The 21,254-nt window shown below is 43.1% G+C and overlaps 1 protein-coding gene across 2 annotated transcripts in view; it reads left to right on the top strand.

The window, feature by feature from the left end:
- Positions 1-21,254, top strand: part of LOC141095335 (period circadian protein homolog 2-like) — a 112,559-nt gene that overhangs the window by 62,767 nt on the left and 28,538 nt on the right. For both annotated transcript variants that reach the window (XM_073581307.1, XM_073581308.1), the window contains exons 9-14: positions 332-410; positions 498-604; positions 5,868-6,021; positions 6,107-6,215; positions 8,960-9,088; positions 14,807-14,897. In XM_073581307.1, coding sequence (XP_073437408.1) covers positions 332-410; positions 498-604; positions 5,868-6,021; positions 6,107-6,215; positions 8,960-9,088; positions 14,807-14,897 — 669 coding nt within the window. The remainder of the gene's footprint in view (positions 1-331; positions 411-497; positions 605-5,867; positions 6,022-6,106; positions 6,216-8,959; positions 9,089-14,806; positions 14,898-21,254) is intronic.

Genomic DNA, 21,254 nt, shown 5'->3' with positions numbered 1-21,254 from the left:
CTGATCTCCTTATAAAGACATTGCGGCTTCCTAGGAAATAGTTACCTCTCATCTCTGGGCATCAGGTTCATCATGTTTTTTCTTTGATCCCAGAGAACTACTTGAAAATATCTGCGTGCAGAACATCACTTGTCTGCATGTTCCTCCGAAGTGGAGCCAGAGACACTTGTGATCTTCTCTCAGATATTGAAAAAAAAAAAAATTGCATTAGTAAACAATTACGTGTTGGGTTAAGGCCATTAGCAGCAATAGGCGACCGCATCCTGTGCAATGTCAGGTCCATTGTTGAAGATGAAGAAATTGTGTTCCTTTTTTTTGGTTCTTGTTTTAGGTCCTCGGATCCCTGCAGATAAGCGCATCTTCACCACCACGCACACACCCGGCTGTCTGTTTCAGGATGTCGATGAGAGGCGAGTAGACTGCAAGAAGCCTGCCATAACAGATACATCTGTTTTTTTCTTCTTTTTATCCTCCCCTTTCTACTTTTCTCCCCTCAGAGCCGTGCCCCTGTTAGGTTACTTGCCTCAAGACCTCATTGGCACTCCCATTATTCTGCATTTGCATCCCAAGGATCGACCCCTTATGCTAGCTGTGCACAAGAAGAGTATGTATACATTATATCCAGTTCTAAGTCATATATTGATGCAGACCCGGCATTAATAATAGTAATTTTTTTTATAATAATAATCTTTATTTTTATATAGCGCTAACATATTCCACCCTGCTTTACAGTTTGCACACATTATCGTCACTATCCCCATTGGGGTTCACATTCTGTATCGCCTGTTAGTATGTCTTTGGAATGTAGGAGGAAACTGGAGAACCCAGAGGAAACCCACACAAACATGGGGAGAACATACAAACTCCTTGCAGATGTTGTCCTTGGTGGGATTTGAACCCAGGACCCCAGCGCTGCAGAGCTACAGTGCTAACCACTGAGCCACCGGTCTGCGCTTTCCCTATCTCTAGTGTATGTGTACTTACCTGGAGCCGCCAGTGCCAGGCAGCGGCTGCCAAGGCAAACAGGATCATGGGATGCATTAACCCCTTAACCCCCGGGGCTTTTATCAGTGTTGCATTTTCATTTTTCACTACCCTTCTTCTCAGAGCCATAGCTTTTTTATTCTTCCGTCAATATGGCCATGTGAGGGTTTATTTTCTGCATGACGAGTTGTACTTTTGAACGACACCATTGGTTTTACCATGTCGTGTAATCGAAAACTGGAAAAAAAAATTCCAAGTGTGGTGAAATTGCAAAAATAGTGCAATCCCACACTTGTTTTTTGTTTGGCTTTTTTGCTAGGTTCATTAAATGCTAAAACTGACCTGCCATTATGATTCTCCAGGTCATTACGAGTTTAGACACCAAACATGTCTAGGTTCTTTTTTATCTAAGTGCTGAAAAAAAATTCAAAACTTTGCTAAAAAATAAAAAAAAAAAATGGCGCCATTTTCTAATACCCGTAGCTTCTCCGTTTTTCGTGATGTCGGGTGAGGGCTTATTTTTTGTGTGCCGAGCTGACGTTTTTAATGTTACCATTTTTGTGCCGATATGATCTTTTGATCACCCGTTATTGCATTTTAATGCAATGTCACGGCAACCAAAAAAACGTAATTCTGGTGTTTCGATTTTTTTCCCCGCTACGCCGTTTAGTGATCAGGTTAATCTTATTTTTTTTCTCATTGATAGATCAGGCGATTATGAACGCGGCGATGCCTAATATGTGTATTTTTTTTTTTTTTTTAATTGTTTTATTTAGAATGGGACGAAGGGTGATTTAAACTTTATATATATATATATATTCATAATTTTTAAATCATTTTTTTATTAATTTTGGCATGCTTCAATAGCCTCCATTGGAGGCTAGAAGCATCCACAACTCGATCGGCTCTGCTATACATCGGGAGGGCAGTAATGTCACGTTGGGGGCAGGCTTTGCAGCGGTGAGAAAATCTCCCTTCCCCCCCCCCCCCATGTGCTCGCCCACCTATCCACTCTCTCCCCATGTGCTGACCTCTCCTGTCTGTGCTCTCTTCTTTGACCTGTCTACCCCATGTGCTGTCCCCCTTGTCTGCGGTCTCTCTCCTTCCTGTGCTGTGTTCTCCCCTCATGTGCTGTCCCATTTGAGCTGCCTCCCCCTGTGCTCTTGTCTATCTCACCTCTGTCTGACCGTGTACAGAACATACCACAGCTCCTGGGCGGGGAGGAAGCAAAAGACAATACTGACATTACAGCAGGAGATCGCAGAGGATACATTTTTTGAGGTAAAATATTGTTTAAAAACAGTCAGTGATATATTTTACCTTACAAAATGAATCCTCTGTGATCCTCTGCTGTAATGTCAGTATTGTCTTTCGCTTCCTCCCCTGCCCAGTAGATGTGATATGCTCTGTACGCGGTCAGAGACAGACAATTTTTAAAATGAACTTTTGCAGTGGCAGTGGTCTCTTAATTTTTGCCATATAATTATACAGCTCTGGCAAAAATTAAGAGACCACTGCACAGTTTTATACAAATCAGCTTCTCTCCATGTCTGACAGCCATTCCATTCCAGTGTCCGGTGAATTCCAACCAGAGTACACCTCATTCTACTTAATGTGCTTCTGATTAGGTGATCACCTGAACCAAATCTTATTTAACAAAGGAAATTATAAAAAAAACCCTGACGTGGTGTTCACAATCCTCTTGCAATAGGACAAGCTGGATGGCAAAACAAGTGCTAATAATATCCCAAAAGTAATAGGCATGAAAAAATAACTTGTAACCATGCCAAAGGAGTTGAAAAGAAAAGTCTTGAGTAAGGAAAAGATGGGCTTAATTCTGGCTTTACTAGCAGAGGGATGCAGTGAGCGTCATGTTGCCTCCATCCTTAAAATTTCTGCGACAGTAGTCCATTACAACAAGGTCAAGCAGCAGATTTGGCGACAACAAAGCTACAGACCGGCAGAGGGCGAAAACAACTTTCCACTGACCGGGATGACCGTCATCAGATTCGAATGTCACTCAGCAATTGCAGGATGACATCAAGTGACCTACAAAAGGAATGGCAGCTGGAGTGAAGTGCACGGCAAGAACAGTTCGTAACAGGCTCCTAGAGGCAGGGTTCAAGTCATGTAAAGCTAGAAAAAAGCCTTTCATCAATGAGAAGCAAGGGAGAGGCAGGCTGAAGTTTACCAAAGACCATAAAGATTGGATCATCGAGGACTGTGGTAAGGTAATCTTCTGAGTCTAAATTTCAGCTTTGCCCAACACCTGGCAGTCTAATGGTTAGACCGAGACCTGGAGAGGCGTACAAGCCACAGTGTCTTGCACCCACTGTGAAATTTGGTGGAGGATCGGTGATGATCTGGGGATGTTTCAGCAAGGCTGGAATTGGGCAGGTTAATCTTTGCGAAGGACATATGAATCAAGCCGCATACAAGGTTATCCTGGAAAAACAGTTGATTCCTTCTATTCAGGCAATGTTCCCCAACTCTGAGGACTGGTTTATCCAGCAGGACAATGCGCCATACCACACAGCTAGGTCAATCAATATGTGGATGAATGACCACCACATCAAATCCCTGTCATGGTCAGCCCAATCTCCAGACCTGAACCCCATTGAAAACCTCTGGAATGTAATCAATAGGAAGATGGATAGTCACAAGCCATCAAACAAAGAAGAATTGCCTAAGTTTTTGTACCAGGAGTGGCATAAGGTCACCCAAAAGCAGTGTGAAAGACTGGTGGAAAGCATGCCAAGACGCATAAAAGCTGTAATTAAAAATCATGGTTATTCCACACCACAAAATATTGATTTCTGAACTCTTCCTGAGTTAAAACATTAGTATTGTTGTTTCTAAATGATTATGAACTTGTTTTCTTAGCGATATTTGAGGTCTGCAAGCACTGCATTTTTTTGTTATTTTGACCATTTCTCATTTTCTGAAAAGAAATTTGAAGACATGTTGTCAGTAGTTCATAGAACGCGCACACACACACTAATATACATACACACACACACACACACACACACACACACACACACACACACACACACACACACACACACACACACTCACACACACACACTAATATACACACACACAGGGAAAAAAGTATTTAGTCAGCCACCAATTGTGCAAGTTCTCCCACTTAAAAAGATGAGAGAGGCCTGTAATTGAAAATCATAGGTAGACCACAACTATGAGAGTAAAAATGAGAAAACCAATCCAGAAAATCACCTTGTCTGATTTGGTAAGATTTATTTAGCAAATTATGGTGGAAAATAAATATTTGGTCACCTAAAAACATGCAATATTTCTGGCTCTCACAGACCTGTAACTTCTTCAAGAGGCTCCTTTGTCCTCCACTCATTACCTGTAGTAATGACACCTGTTTGAACTTTTTATCAGTATAAAAGACACCTGTCCACAACCTCAAACAGTCACACTCCAAACTCCACTATGGTGAAGACCAAAGAGATGTAGAAGGACACCAGAAACAAAATTGTAGCCCTGCAACGGGCTGAGAAGACTGAATCTGCAATAGGCAAGCAGTTTGGTGTGATTTAAATCAACTGTGGGAGCAATAATAAGAAAATGGAAGACATACAAGACCTCTGATAATCTCCCTCGATCTGGAAACTCCACGCAAGATCTCACCCTGTGGAGTCAAAATGATCACAAGAACGGTGAGCAAAAATCCCAGAACCACACGGGGGGATCTAGTGAATGACCTACATAGAGCTGGGACCACCGTAACAAAGGCTACCATCAGTAACACACTACGCTGCCAGGGACTCAGATGCTGCAGTGCCAGACGTGTCTCTCTGCTTAAGCCAGTACGTCTGGTCCCGTCTGAAGTTTCCTAGAGAGCATTTGGATTATCCGGAAGAGTATTGGGAGAATGTCATATGGTCTGATGAAACCAAAGTGGAACTGTTTGGTAGAAACAAAACTAGTTGTGTTTGGAGGAGACAGAATACTGAGTTGCATTCAAAGAACACTATACCTACTGTGAAGCATGGGGGTGGCAACATCATGCTTTGAAGCTGTTTCTCTGCGAAGGGACTAGGACGACTGATCTGTGTACATGAAAGAATGAATGGGGCCATGTATCGTGAGATTTTGAGTGCAAACCTCCTTCCATCAGAAAGGGCATTGAAGATGAAATGTGGATGGGTCTTTCAGCATAATGGTCCCAAGCACAATGCCAGTGCAGCAAAGGAGTGGCTTTGTAAGAAGCATATGAAGGTCCTGGAGTGGCCTAGCCAGTCTCCAGATCTCAACCCCATAGAAAACCTTTGGAGGGATTTGAAGGCCGTGTTGCCCAGCAACAGGCCCAAAACATCACTTATCTAGACCTTGTGAAGACTTGCAGAAAACGTTTGACCTCTGTCATTGCCAACAAAGGATATATAACAAAATATTGAGATAAACTTTTTGTTAATGACCAAATACTTATTTTCCACCATAATTTGCAAAATAAATGTTGCCAAATCAGACAAGGTGATTTTCTGGATTTGTTTTCTCATTTTGCCTCTCATAGTTGTGGTCTACCTATGATGTCAATTACAGGCCTCTCTCATCTTTTTAAGTGGGAGAACTTGCACAATTGGTGGCTGACTAATTAATTACTTTTTTCCCCACTGTATATATGTGCATTATCGATCTAATAAATGGATATAGCAGTGACAGAAAAGCAGACTGCAGAGCCCAACTCTTGTAATCGATTGGGGGGGGGGTGTCCCAGGTGATTTTTTTTTTTTGCCTGTCTTGAGATAAACGGCTCTGCGTATGTTCCTTCATGAGCTAGTCGGTATTGAGGCCAGCAGAAAGTGTCCAGCGTTAAATCCCACTACATATGCATCTGTTCTTCTCCTTAGTCCTGCAGTATGGAGGACAGCCGTTCGACTTTTCTCCAATCCGGTTTTGTGCTAGAAATGGAGAGTACATCACCATAGATACCAGCTGGTCCAGCTTCATCAACCCCTGGAGTCGAAAAGTGTCTTTCATCATCGGCAGGCACAAAGTGAGGATGTGAGTGCGGCTTGAAGTCCTCTGTTATACCATGTAATAATGTGATCTGCCCTGTAACGTGGATCATGCGTCTGTCTTATAATAGGGGTCCTGTTAATGAAGACCTCTTCACTGCGCCCATATGTCCAGCTGATCGGTCACTGCAGCCAGATGTCCAGGAGCTCACCGAGCAAATACATCAACTTCTCATGCAGGTGACTTTCGGGGACTTGTAAACCGTATGACTGATTCCTGATTGATCAAGTTCTGTTTAGCAGTCATGGTTTTTGAGATATAACTATAATAATGCATGGAAAAACCTTCTGAAATGTAAGGGAACCTGTCCGGCCATTTATGCTGCCTAGGCCATGGCCACCACGTATCGGGGACAGGCGCCCTCATGGCAGAATCACAACCCAAAGTCAAAATTCTAAATCTCTAGTAACTATACTGAGATAAATCTAGTCATTTTTTTATGTTGCACTTTTTTTTCTTCAGTTTGTGCTTTGCAAGTCTTTAATACATTGTATAAAGATAAATGAATAGTAACAAAAATTTAAATAAAAAAATGCAATATTTTTTTTTTTTCCCCCTGATCACAAATCACATTCCTGTCTCCAGTTTAGTGCTGAATTCACACATGGTAACAAAATTGCAATTTTTCTTGCTTTTTTTCTGCACAGATTTTCAAAAAGAAATGTAGCAGCATACATTACCAGCAGAGTAAATGTAAAATTTTGAAATATCATGGACATGATGCGGTAATTGAGCTTTGAAGACGATTTTAAAGTTCAGGGTGTCGGTTGTTTTTGCTGGTTTCAATGTGAATTTCTCTCCTTGGAAAGCATTTACAACAGATCTGCTGCGATGGGTTTTACCCCAAAACCTGTAAAAAGCTGTTCAGGCGAAAATGGTCCACAATGGTACAGGCACTTTTCACAAAATTAGAGTATCACCAAAATGTTAATTGATTTCAGTTCTTCATTACAATAAGTGAAACTCGTATATTATATAGACTCATTACAAACCGTGTCAAACAACAAAGAGAGAGGTCCTCCAAAAAGAGTAAAATTGTATTTTTATTCAAACATTTAATACAGAATGAAACAGAAGCGGCGAACCATACTTGAAATGAAATAGCAAAAAAACACATCCACTGGGTGAGAAACAATCATTCATATATGATTATAGAAAATAAGATGTAATTTCCTATATGAATACAAATATAGAACTGGTAAAACATGATTATATATATCAAATCAAAGAGCACATGGAAGCAGTAATTTCATAGTATATAAAGTGCAAATGCAAAAAAGTTTTTCCATATCAAAGAGAAATATTTCTAGTAGCTTTCACAGATTTTAACTCAGACATTGCTGGTTTCTCACATTTGACCTCTCTCTATAAGGGAAATGAACCCGCATGAATACAAAATGTTGTAAATTTATAATAAGTTTAGACGGAGAAAGACAAATGTAGAGAAATACACCTCATGGCTCTAATGACAATACATTTGCATAGAATGTTTACCAGGAAAGGTCACCCCCCTGACGCGCGTTTTGATATAGATATCTTCCTCAGAAGGCCAACATTTTTGGATTTTAAAATCATTTTTCAAGCTGGTGTTATAAATTATTCTAATTTACTGAGATAATGACTTTTGGGTTTTCATTGGCTGTAAGCCATAATCATCAACATTAACAGAAATAAACACTTGAAATAAATCACTCTGTGTGTAATGACTCTATATAATATATGAGTTTCACTTTTTGTGTTCGACAACTGAAATAAATTCGCTTTTTGAGGATTTTCTAATTTTGTGAGAAGTACTTGTATGTCGGAACGCAACAAAAAAGATCTTGAATATCATAGTAGACTGGCGCCTCTGGCTACCAGGAGGTGGAGGTCACAAGGAATATGCAGGTGTCCTGTCCATCTTCTTCTGCTCTTCTGACGCCAGGTTTTCCAATGGCACCTCTACCAAGGGCTCCAGTGTCTGGAGAGGTCATCTATTCAAAGAAATGAGGATGGTAAAATCCTTGTATTCATCTTCGGTAAATGTTGGGAGGCTGTAAACAAGATGTGAACAGGAGCTTCTAGTTTACTACAGGGCTTTGAATTTTTTCTCCAAGGATATAATTGTATGTAAATCACATCTGAGAACTGTGTCCCTTTTCAGGAAATCAAATGTTCGCACCTAATACAGACGCCAAAATCAAGAAATAAGCCGGAGCTTAAGTTAGTATACATGCAGTGTGTAGGAGCACGTTCTCACGGTGGCCATTTCATAGACCAAATCCAAGAAAAAAACTAAATGAGCATATACTCTGCAATAAGTAAATAATAATGGCACATGTAAATAAGGATTTTAGGTAATACTATTTTGATAAGAAAAAAAAGTGTAAAAGGCATCCCACCACGACAAGGTGTACCCAACTGAGATTGTCCAATCCAGTCTCTAGCATTAAGACCTCACCTTTTGTCAGCCAACCTCAATGTTGGAGAAGAGCAGGACGGGCCCGACCGTTCAGACCTCTACCTATGGGAAGGTATTTAGATGAAATGCTCTTATCTATGCCCTCTACCCTTATCTACATTTGATCAGCTGACACAAGGTGAGCTTTTAATACTAGATAGGACCGTCCCGATTGGGTGCACCTTGTCACGGTGGGATGGCTTTTCTGCTTTTTTGATTAAAATAGTGTTCACTAAGTACCCTATGTTATTTACATGTACTATACTCTTTATTTACTATAGGGTATATGCTCATTTTGTATTTTTCTTGGGATTTTGCTAATGCAGACGCTGTTATGTTGTCAGCCTGTAGTTGTAGCAGCTACAGCTGGTGATGGGAGGGGTTGGAATTTTTAACTTCTGATATTTCCTGTGTTAAATATGAGCAGCATCTTCAGATATAGAAATATAATCCAGACTAATGAATATTATTTGTCTCCTCCAGCCTGTCCATAACAGCAGCTCCAGTGGATATGGGAGTTTGGGCAGCAATGGTTCCCACGAAAACCCAATGAGTGGAGCGTCATCTAGTGACAGTAACGGGAATCTCAACGAGGACATTAAAGAGAAACGTGTATGTGGCCTGATCGATGCAGTCTGTTTATTCCCCTAATTTACTCACTATCTAGTCTTGTTTTTAATCCTTTACTAGCAAATCCAATCTTCATGCATAAACATAGTCATGGCCCTCTTTTTTTATTTTTTGGTCAGCCGATAATCCTACCCACTGTTCTCGTCAGGATGCCAATCAGTGTAATAACCCTGCTCATTTATTCCGGGGCGAGCTGTGACCGTGCAGGACTGTTTTCTCCAGTCCCCCTCCTCCTTGCACTTCTATTCCATGCTGTCTTGCGTGGGCAGGGAGCTGATTCCCAGTGACAGCATGGTGTATACTCCATGTATAGAATAGTGAGTGACCCTCCTGCCTGAATGTGCGTCAGATCCGCAGTATGCCGATATGTTTTGGAAGTACAGCACAGGCTCTGTGCGTCACCACGAGTGGGGTGTGCTATTTAAGGGAAAATTATAGCGTTTCATGGAGTGTGGGCTGCATCTGACTCTGATCAGTACTGTATCCACCAGTGACTGCAGCATGCAATGTATGAGAGCTGCGCCCATTTAGCCTGACCATAGTAATGCATATTATCCTACAATGAAATAAAGCCGGGTGCGCCATAGTGCATGAATATCAATTGGAGACGGTGAGGGCTGACTGAAGGGCATATAGGAAAATACCGGTACCTTGGAGGGATGTGCACCACCAGAAATCTGCTTCAGCTGCCCTAGATGATGGTCCAGTCCAGTAACCACCATGAAGTAGAGAAAAAAAAAATTGAGCTAAAAAAAGTCTGAGAAAAGCACTGCTGAGTGCAACAAAAAAAAGTTTTCATCAGCAGAACTTTTATCATCCCCTTTTTTTAGCTCTTTTTTTTTTTTTTAATAGCAATACATATGATATAGTGCAGCCATCACATATAATTACTGTATATAACATACAGTACTAGATGCACTGTGAAATGCACATAACTCCTTTCATGGCGTGAGCGTCATAAATACCGAGGCCCGGGGAAAGAAAAGTAGCATATATGAGCCATGCTGTTAATAATAATAATCTTTATTTTTATATAGCGCTAACATATTCTGCAGCGCTTTACAGTTTGCATACATCATCATCACTGTCCCCGATGGGGATCACAATCTAAATTCCTTATCAGTATGTCTGTAATGTGGGAATAACCCGGAGGAAACCCATACAAACTCCTTACCGATGTTGCCCTTGGTGGGATTTGAACCCAGGACCCCAGTGCTGCAAGGCGCTCTAACTAATAACAGTGCAAACCAAAAGAAGAACACTAAACATGGATCAAAATAATAGATATGGGACAGGATATTATAATATAAATCGTCTTTATTTAAGCAATGGTTGGCACTGTATGCAACAGAGCGCCTGCACGAATAAAAACAGTTCAATATGAAAAAGTGATAAAAACAAGACTATACATAGAGGTATAAAGATTAATTTAAGGGGGACCACAGAAAAGATGTAAGGTAACAGAAGTAGTAAATGCTATACATAAACACGGTAAACCTGTTAATACTACCATATTTACACTGTGTGCAGAATTATTAGGCAAGTGAGTATTTTGATCACATCATCCTTTTTATACATGTTGTCCTACTCCAAGCTGTATAGGCTTGAAAGCCAACTGCCAATTATGTAAATCGGGTGATTTGCATCTCTGTAATGAGGAGGGGTGTGGTCTAATGACATCAAAACCCTATATAAAGTGTGCTTAATTATTAGGCAACTTCCTTTCCTTTGGCAAAATAGGTCAGAAGAGAGATTTGACGGACTCTGAAAAGTCAAAAATTGTGAGATGTCTTGCAGAAGGATGCAGCAATCTTGAAATTGCCAAACTTTTGAAGCGTGATCAATGAAACAATCAAGCGTTTCATGTCAAATATCCAACAGGGTCGCAAGAAGCGTGTTGATAAAAAAAGGCGCAAAATAACTGCCCATGAATTGAGGAAAATCAAGCGTGAAGCTGCCAAGATGCCATTTGCCATCAGTTTTGCCATATTTCAGAGCTGCAATGTTACTGGCAGGGCTGTGGAGTCGGAGTCGTGGAGTCGGTGCTCATTTTGGTGGAGTTGGAGTCGGTATAAAATGGACCGACTCTGACTCCTAAAATATATAATAAATTGGGTACAGTAGTTCAATGCAGAATGTGCTGAATATTTTTTCATAGGAATTTGGGAAAGTTATGAAATGTCCTATAAATGACTGTTCTATTCCTGATCTAAGGCTACATTCACACACAGCGTTTTTCCTGCGTTTTTTGAGGATACGTTTTTCAGTTGCAAAAGCAGATCAGCTTTTTAAAAAACCGCATCACCTGAAAGGTTTTTGAGCTCATAGATAATGTTTTCAATAGCAAAAGCAGATTAGAAATCTGCTCTATCTATATATCCATTTATCCATATCATATCTGTACCAAAAAGAATGAAAGCAGGATAGCACACAGACTAACACTCCTTTTTTTTTAGCACCAGTCAGGTACACCTCATAGCTGCCCAAAAGGACGCCCAGGACAGGCAGTGCTCGTCTTCAGTAACATCAACTGATAGTTGGAATAAATAGACTGCATTCATCACCACATCTTCTTAAGGTGCAGGCTTTATTTTCAAGTGTAGGGGTGTGAAGTATGAGGTTCTGCAGCAGCTGAGGTGTGCAGTATGAGATTCTGCCCCCCCCTAGGTTTGATCCTGGCTACGCCCATAGTGTGAATGTAGCCTGAGGATCTAGGCTTTATCTTAGCCGAGATAAGTCATTGCGTATGTGTGTGTGTGTGTGTATGTATGTATGTGTGTGTATGTGTGTGTGTGTATATATATATATATATATATATATATATATATATATATATAACAAAAAAGTGTGAAACAACTGAAAACATGTCTTATATTCTAGGTTCTTCAAAGTAGCCACCTTTTGCTTTGATTTTTGCTTGCGCATTCTCTTGATGAGCTTCAAGAGGTAGTCACCGGAAATGGTTTTCACTTCACAGGTGTGCCCTGTCAGGTTTAATGAGTGGGATTTCTTGCCTTATAAATGAGGTTGGGACCATCAGTTGTGTTGTGCAGAAGTCTGGTGGATACACAGGTGATGGTCCTATTGAATAGACTGTTAGAATTTGTATTATGGCAAGAAAAAAGCAGCTGAGTAAAGAAAAACGAGTGGCCATCATTACTTTAAGAAATGAAGGTTAGTCAGTCCGAAAAATTGGGAAAACTTTGAAAGTGTCCCCAAGTGCATTGGCAAAAACCATCAAGCGCTACAAAGAAACTGGCTCACATGAGGACCGCCCCAGGAAAGGAAGACCAAGAGTCACCTCTGCTGCGGAGGATAAGTTCATCCTAGTCACCAGCCTCAGAAATTGCAGGTTAACAGCAGCTCAGATTAGAGACCAGGTCAATGCCACACAGAGTTCTAGCAGCAGACACATCTCTACCACAACTGTTACGAGGAGACTTTGTGCAGCAGGCCTTCATGGTAAAATAGCTGCTAGGAAACCACTGCTAAGGACAGGCCACAAGCAGAAGAGACTTGTTTGGGCTAGAGAACACAAGGAATGGACATTAGACCAGTGGAAATCTGTGCTTTGGTCTGATGAGTCCAAATTTGAGATCTTTGGTTCCAACCACCATGTCTTTGTGCGACGCAGAAAAGGTGAACGGATGGACTCTACATGCCTGGTTCCCACCGTGAAGCATGGAGGAGGAGGTGTGATGGTGTGGGGGTGCTTTGCTGGTGACACTGTTGGGGATTTATTCAAAATTGAAGGTATACTGAACCATCATGGCTACCACAGCATCTTGCAGCGGCATGCTATTCCATCCAGTTTGTGTTTAGTTGAACCATCATTTATTTTTCAACAGGACAATGGCCTCAAACACACCTCCAGGCTGTGTAAGGGCTATTTGACCAAGAAGGAGAGTGATGGGGTGCTATGCCAGATGACCTGGCCTCCACAGTCACCAGACCTGAACCCAATTGAGATGGTTTGGGGTGAGCTGGACCGCAGAGTGAAGGCAAAAGGGCCAACAAGTGCTAAGCATCTCTGGGAATTCCTTCAAGACTGTTGGAAGACCATTTCCGGTGACTACCTCTTGAAGCTCATCAAGAGAATACCAAGAGTGTGCAAAGCAGTAATCAAGCAAAAGGTGGCTACTTTGAAGAACCTAGAATATAAGACATATTTTCAGTTGTTTCACACTTTTTTGTTAATTATATAATTCCACATGTGTTCATAGTTTTGATGCCTTCAGAGTGAATCTACAATTTTCATAGTCATGAAAATAAAGAAAACTCTTTGAATGAGAAGGTGTTTCCAAACTTTGGTCTGTACCATATACATGTATACAGTGTATTACATATTTACAATTTATTACAGTTTTTTTGTGTTCTAAAGTTGTATTCCAATAAATAGATATTATGTTCTACCTAAATATCTTGATTATTGGATCATAGAAATGATTAAATGTCTGATGTTCACATTGTACTACAATACATTTTTCACTTAAATATAAGCAATATATGTCGGAGTCTTGGAGTCGGTGTAAGGGAAATTGAGGAGTCGGAGTCGCAGGTTTGGCTTACCGACTCCACAGCCCTGGTTACTGGAGTATCAAAAAGCACAAGGTGTGCCATACTCAGGGACATGGCCAAGGTAAGGAAGGCTGGAAAACGACCACCTTTCAACAAGAAACATAAGATAAAACGTCAAGACTTGGCCAAGAAATATCTTAAGACTAATTTTTCTAAGGTTTTATGGACTGATGAAATGAGAGCGACTCTTGATGGGCCAGATGGATGGGCCCAAGGCTGGATCAGTAACGGGCAGAGAGCTGCACTCCGACTCAGACGCCAGCAAGGTGGAGGTGGGGTACTGCTATTTGCTGGTATCATCAAACATGGACTTGTGGGACCTTTTCGGGTTGAGGATGGAGAGAAGCTCAACTCCCAGACCTACTGCCAGTTTACCAGTGGTACAGGAAGAAGTCGGTACCGTTCAAGAAAAACATGATTTTCATGCAGGACAATGCTCCATCACATGCATCCAAATACTCCACAGTGTGGCTGCCCAGTAAAGGTCTAAAAGAAGAAAAAATAATGACATGGCCCCCTTGTTCACCTGATCTGAACACCATAGAGAACCTGTGGTCCCTCATAAAATGTGAGATCTATAGGGAGGGAAAACAGTACACCTCTGGGAACAGTGTCTGGGAGGCTGTGGTGGCAGCGGCACGCAATGTTGATCGTAAACAGATCAAGCAACTGACAGAATATATGGATGGAAGGCTTTTGAGTGTCATTGTAAAGAAAGGTGGCTATATTGGTCACGGATTTTTTGTTTTTGTATGTCAGAAATGTTTATTTCTAAATTTTGTGTCGTTATATTGGTTTACCTGGTGAAAATAAACAAGTGAGGTGGGTATATATTTGGTTTTTATTACGTTGCCTAATAATTCCGCACTGTAATAGTTACCTAAAAAAACATATCCTCCTAAGATAGCCAAATCGAAAATAACCCCACTCCAACTTCCAAAAATACTAAGCTTTGATATTTATGAGTCTTTCGGGTTGATTGAGAACATAGTTGTTATTCAATAATAAAAAGAATGCTCTCAAATACAACTTGCCTAATTCTGCACGCAGTGTATATTCAGTTTATGGTAGATAGTTGTGCATCACATGAGGCTTTAAATAAGTCTTCAATTGTTCTTGCAGGGTACACATCCAGGTCAAAGATCAAAAGACCCCTGCTCTATCAGTCCGCAGAGTACAGGTCCCCAGAGTGGCGAGGGCAGCCCTGAAGCAGGTAGGATGTGAACTAGCTTGTGACTTGGAGGTCCTCCTAATTTGTTTTCTTAAAGGGAACTGTCAGATCAAATAACATGGTTAACCTGCAGAACAACAGTATATAGGTTAATAGTGTTATGAATCTTCCCGGCCGCAGTACTGAAAGTGCGGCATTGGGGAGAAAATGAACGCTCTTTCTCTTGGGAGCCACTGGCCATCCGCCATGCAGGTGTGCCCGAAGCAGTTACCCGTATTTTTCGGACTATAAGACGCACCGGACCATAAGACGCACCCCAATTTTCAGAAGGAAAATAGGGAAAAAAATAATAATGTGTCAAATGGGGGTCCGTCTTACAGTCCGAATTCAGCTTACCTGGGAAGGGATCCAGCACAGGTGGAGGAGTGGTCACAGGGGTCATTCAGTGGTCCAGGCTGGTGCGGTGGCGGCGGCTCTGTGCTGGGGCAGGTGGGCTGTGCTGGGGCAGCTGCGCTGGGGCTGGGGCAGGTGGGCTGGGCTGGGGCAGCTGTGCTGGGGCAGGGGCAGCTGTGCTGGGGCTGGGGCAGCTGTGCTGGGGCTGGGGGAGCTGTGCTGGGGCAGGTGGGCTGTGCTGAGCTGGGGCAGGTGGGCTCTGCGGGGTGAGGGTGGCGGCGGGCTGTGCTCCGGTGCAGGGGCGGCGGCTCCGCTGGCATTTCCTCGCAGCCCGGAGGCCCCCGCACATCCCTTGCTGGCCGCCGCCATATTGCGGTGGCCTCCGGGAACATGGACGCCGGGAAGATGGCTGCCGGTCCGGGGACGGCGCATGCGCAGGTTCAGGTCTCGTCCCGAGATCTCGGGGGACGAGAACTCGTTGCCGAGGTTTGAATCTCGTCCCCCGAGATCTCAGGACGAGATCTGAACCTGCGCATGTGCCGTCCCCGGACCGGCGGCCATCTTCCCGGTGTCCATGTTCCCGGAGGCCACCGCAACATGGCGGCGGCCAGCAAGGGATGTGCGGGGGCCTCCGGGCTGCGAGGAAATGCCGGCGGAGCTGCCGCCCCTGCACTGGAGCACAGCCCGCTGCCACCACCGCACCGCAGAGTCCCGCCCGCTGCCACCACCGCACCGCAGAGCCCCGCCCGCTGCCACCACCGCACCGTAGAGCCCCGGAGGTTAGTATATTGCGACCATAAGACGCACCCCCCACTTTCCCCCAAAATTTTTGGGGAAAAAAGTGCGTCTTATGGTCGGAAAAATACGGTAGTCACCGCTCACAGCACTGACTGACAATTGGCTCTGCAGTGGACCAGAACGGATTCGACTGTCGATCAGTGCTGGGGTCTGCTTACAGTATAGTCAGCGGTGACTGTAATCACTCCAGGCACGTCTGCATGACTGAAAGCCATCAGCTCCTGGGGGAAGTAGTTAATTTTCTCCTGTGTATACGACTGGGCACCTTCATAACGCTATGAAGAGTGATCTGACTTCACAGGTTCCCTTTAAACAGTAACTGTTGTTTCAACAACTTTTGCATAAATCAATATTATAGGTGAATATAAGAAACATGGAACCTTACTGAAAATGTAGTTACTGGGAGAAAATTAACTTTATTCCTTATGGGAGTCACCAGCTTTCAGCCAGTGACCTGCGCTGCAGAGCTAGATCTCAATCGATTGGAGTCCTGGGGTGTGCTTACAGACGCGAAACACATTACTGTGAGCAGTGACTGTCTCCACTCCAGTATGCATCTTTGACTGAATGCTGGTGGCTACCAGGAGGAAGAAAGTTCATTTCCTCCCGATAGCCAAGCTTTCAGTAAGGTTACAATAGCATTGTAACGCTATTTACCTGCAGATTGCACCAACATCTGTAAGTTAAGGTACTGTCACACTTAGCGATGTACCAGCGATCCCGACCAGCGATATGACGTGGTCAGGATCGCTGGTACATCGCTAAGTGGTCGCTAGTGAGCTGCCACACAGGCAGATCTCACCAGCGACATCGCAGGGGTCGGGGGTCGCTACTTACCTGTCAGACGAGGCGATCCTGACGTCCTCCCGCCCGCGTCCACGTGTCGCTCGTCTCCACAGCAGGAAGCCCAGCAGGAAGCTGACGACGAGAAACTGTCCAGGACGTTCTCGCGCGATCAGCGATAACCAGCGGGGGAGCGGTCGGAGGCAAGTATCAGACATAGCGATATCGCTAGCAATATCGCTATAACGTCACAAAATCAGTGACGTTATAGCGATATTGCTAGCGATATCGCTTAGTGTGACAGGCCCTTTAATAGTGTTTAGAGACATAACTGGATCCCTTTAAAGCAAAACAAACTGCCAGCATAATGTGTCCGGTTATACAGCATATTAAACTAAATGATTAAGAGAGGAGCACTCGGCACAGTGACACAGCAGGCAGACAGCCAGATTGTACAACAGCTTCACTTCAAACAACTGTTTGATCTCACTTTCCAGTGCTGGATTCACAGCTACACAGCTCATTACTGCTGTACATTGTCTTGTATGCCTACGTGGCTTCTGTCTATGTGCAACCAAGAAAAAGAGCAGGAATTTCTCATATCTCTGTGTGTGCTGAATAAAGGAGGCATCCTAACATCTAATCTACACTCACTGGGTCATAGACAACTAAAAATAAGAGTGAGCCTGCAGAGGGGACAACTGGTGAAAAACGTAGGATACAAGTAATGTAACTTGGCCATGGAGTTGTAAAGCAGCACGTACCAGGGATGTAGGGTTTTTTATGTATATGTTTTTGTTCAGCCATCTATGGCTTATCCACAGTAGAGTCCACATGTAGCACCAGCTACATTTAACCCCTTCATGACCCAGCCTATTTTGACCTTAATGACCTGGCCATTTTTTGCATTTCTGACCAGTGTCCCTTTATGAGGTAATAACTCTAGAACGCTTCAACGCATCCTAGCGATTCTGAGATTGTTTCTTCGTGACATATTGGGCTTCATGTTAGTGGTAAATTTAGTTCAATAATTTTTGCGTTTATTTGTGAAAAAAGCGGAAATTTGGCAAAAATTTTGAAAATTTCGCAATTTTCAAATTTTTAATTTTTATTCTGTTAAACCAGAGAGTTAGGTGACACAAAATAGTAAATAAATAACATCTCCCACATGACTACTTTACATCAGCACAATTTTGGAAATACATTTTTGTTAGGACGTTATAAGGGTTAAAAGTTGACCAGCGATTTTCTCATTTTTACAACAAAATTTACAAAACCATTTTTTTAGGGACCACCTCACATTTGAAGTCACTTTGAGGGGTCTATATGGCAGAAAATACTCAAAAGTGACACCATTCTAAAAACTGCACCCCTCAAGCTACTCAAAACTACATTCAAGAAGATTATTAACCCTTCAGGTGTTTCACAGGAACTAGAGCAACATGGAAGGAAAAAATGGACATTTTAATTTTTCCAACAAAATTTTAGCATCAATTTTTTTCATTTTCACATGGGTAACAGGATAAAATGGATCCTAAAATTTGTTGGGCAATTTCTCCTGAGTACACCGATACCTCATATGTGGTCACAAACCACTGTTTGGGCACACGGCAGCGCTCAGAATGGAAGGAGCACCATTTGACTTTTTGAATGGAAAATATGCTGGAATATTTAGTGGTTGCCATGTCGCGTTTGGAGAGTCCCTGTGTGCCTAAACATTGGAGCTCCTCCACAAGTGACCCCTTTTTGGAAACTAGACCCCCGAAGGAACTTATCTAGATGTGTGGTGAGCACTTTGAACCCCCAAGTGCTTCACAGAAAATTATAACACAAAGCAGAGAAAATAAAAAAATCATTTTTCCTCAGAAATTATATTTTAGCAAGCTAATTTTTATTTTCCCAAGGGAAACAGGATAAATTGGACCACAAAAGTTGTTGTCCAGTTTGTCCGGAGTACGCTGGTACCCAATATGTGGGGAGGAACCACTGTTTGGGCGCACGGCAGGGCTCAGAAGGGAAGGAGCGCCATTTGACTTTTTGAACGGAAAATTAGCTCCAATCGTTAGCGGCCACCATGTCGTGTGTGGAGAGCCCCTGTGTGCCTAAGCTTTGGAGCTCCCCCACAATTGACCCCATTTTGGAAACTAGACCCCCTAAGGAACTTATCTAGATGCATAGTGAGCACTTTGAACCTCCAGGTGCTTCACAGAAGTTTACAACGCAGAGTCGTGAAAATAAAAATATTTTTTTTCCTCAAAAAATGATTATTTAGCCCACAATATTTTATTTAACAAGGGTAACAGGATAAATTCGACCCCAAAAGTTGTTGTCCAGTTTGTCCTGAGTACGCTGGTACCCCATATGTGGGGGGGAACCACTGTTTGGGCACACGTCGGGGCTTGGAAGGGAAGTAGTGACGTTTTGAAATGCCGACTTGATGGAATGGTCTGCGGGCGTCATGTTACGTTTGCAATTCCCCTGATGCGCCTAAACAGAGGAAACCCCCCACAAGTGACCCCATTATGGAAACTAGACCACCCATGGAACTAATCTAGATGTGGTGAGCACTTTGAACCCCCAAGTTCTTCACAGCAGTTTATAACGCAGAGCCGTGAAAATAAAAAATATTTTTTTTTCCTCAAAAAATGATAATTTAGCCCACAATATTTTATTTTAACAAGGGTAACAGGATAAATTCGACCCCAAAAGTTGTTGTCCAGTTTGTCTCGAGTACGATGGTACCCCATATGTGGGGGTAAACCACTGTTTGGGCACACGTCAAGGCTCGGAAGGGAAGTAGTGACGTTTTGAAATGCCAACTTGATGGAATTGTCTGTGGGTGTCATGTTACGTTTACAGAGCCCCTAATGTGCCTAAACAGTGGAAACCCCCCACAAGTAACCCCATTTTGGAAACTAGACCGCCCAAGGAACTTATGTAGATGTGTGGTGAGCACTTTGAACCCCCAAGTGCTTCACAGAATTTTATAATGCCCAGGCATGAAAATAAAAAATAATTTTTTTCCCACAAAAATAATTTTTTTAGCCCCCTATTTTTTATTTTCCCAAGGGTAACAGGAGAATTTAGACCCCCAAAATTGTTGTGCAATTTTTCCTACGCTGACACCCCATATGTGGGGGTAAACCACTGTTTGGGCACACGTTGGGGCTCGGAATGGAGGGAGCACTGTTTGACTTTTCGAACGCAAAATTGGCTGGAATAAATGGTGGCTCCGTGTCGCGTTTGGAGACACCCTGATGTGTCTAAACAGTGGAAACCCCTCAATTCTAGCTCCAATCCTAACCCCAACACACCCCTAACCCTAATCCCAACCCTAATCATAACCCTAACCACAACCCTAACCCCAATACACCGCTAACCCTAACCAAAAGCCTTTCCCTAATCCCAACCCACCCCTAAACCTATTCCTAACCCTTATTCCAACCCTAACCCTAATTCCAACCCTAACCCTAATTCCAACCCTAACCCTATTTCCAACCCTAATTCTAACCCTAGCCCTAACCCTAGCCCTAATTGAAAAATAAAAATATTTTCTTTATTTTATTACATGTGCCTGCCTATGGGGATGATAAGGGGGGCGGTGATTTCCTTTTTTTTTTATTTTGATCACTGTGAGAGTTTATCACAGTGATCAAAATAAAAGAAATTGAATCTGCAGCCGGGAAATGCCGGCGGGCGCACTGCGCCCGCCATCTTCCAAGATGGCGCCCATGCAGGGGGAACGGCGGGACACCGGGAGGCAGATCGGGACATAGGAGGTACCGGGGAGGGTGAGGGGGGGAATCGGACAGCGGGGGGGACAGGAGGGAAGGGGAGGGGGAGCAGATCGTGATGGCAGCGGCCCATCGCTGCCATCAGTCCGTGGCGGGGGCCGATCGCCCCCGCCAGCCGGTGTGGGGGGGATTAAATTAGTGTCTCCAGCTATGTCCGATGCTAGTGCAGCATCGGCAATGGCTGGATTGTAATATTTCATCAATTTTCATTGATGAAATATTTCTTTCGCTCTGATTGGCTGTTAAAAGTGAAACAGCCAATCAGAGCGATCCTAACCACGTGGGGGCGAAGCCACCCCCCCTGGGCTTAGCTCGGTGTTGTCCTGTATCTGCGGGTCGGGTGACATTTCAGTGACCCCGGTCACCCGACCCGCAGGAACGCTATTTATAGCATAACGCCTACGGGGGCTCATGGGTCGTTTGGGCATGACTTTTCATGACGCCTACGTAGGCATCATGGGTCGTGAAGGGGTTAAGGTGTATTATGTGGCTATGCTATCAGCAAGGGGACTACACCTTTCATATACTACCATTTTATCTGTTAGCATGTTTAACACCATTGTACCATTTTCTCCGTGGTAAAGATGTCATATGAGAGTACAACAAATGGTTGCTTTCTACAAGTACCAAT

The sequence above is a fragment of the Dendrobates tinctorius genome, unplaced genomic scaffold, assembly GCF_039654945.1.
Source record: "Dendrobates tinctorius isolate UK_male_01 unplaced genomic scaffold, ASM3965494v1 ptg000069l, whole genome shotgun sequence".
NCBI lineage: Eukaryota > Metazoa > Chordata > Amphibia > Anura > Dendrobatidae > Dendrobates > Dendrobates tinctorius.
The sequence above is the reverse complement of the archived record's forward strand: the minus strand, read 5'-3'. Positions and strand labels throughout refer to the sequence as shown.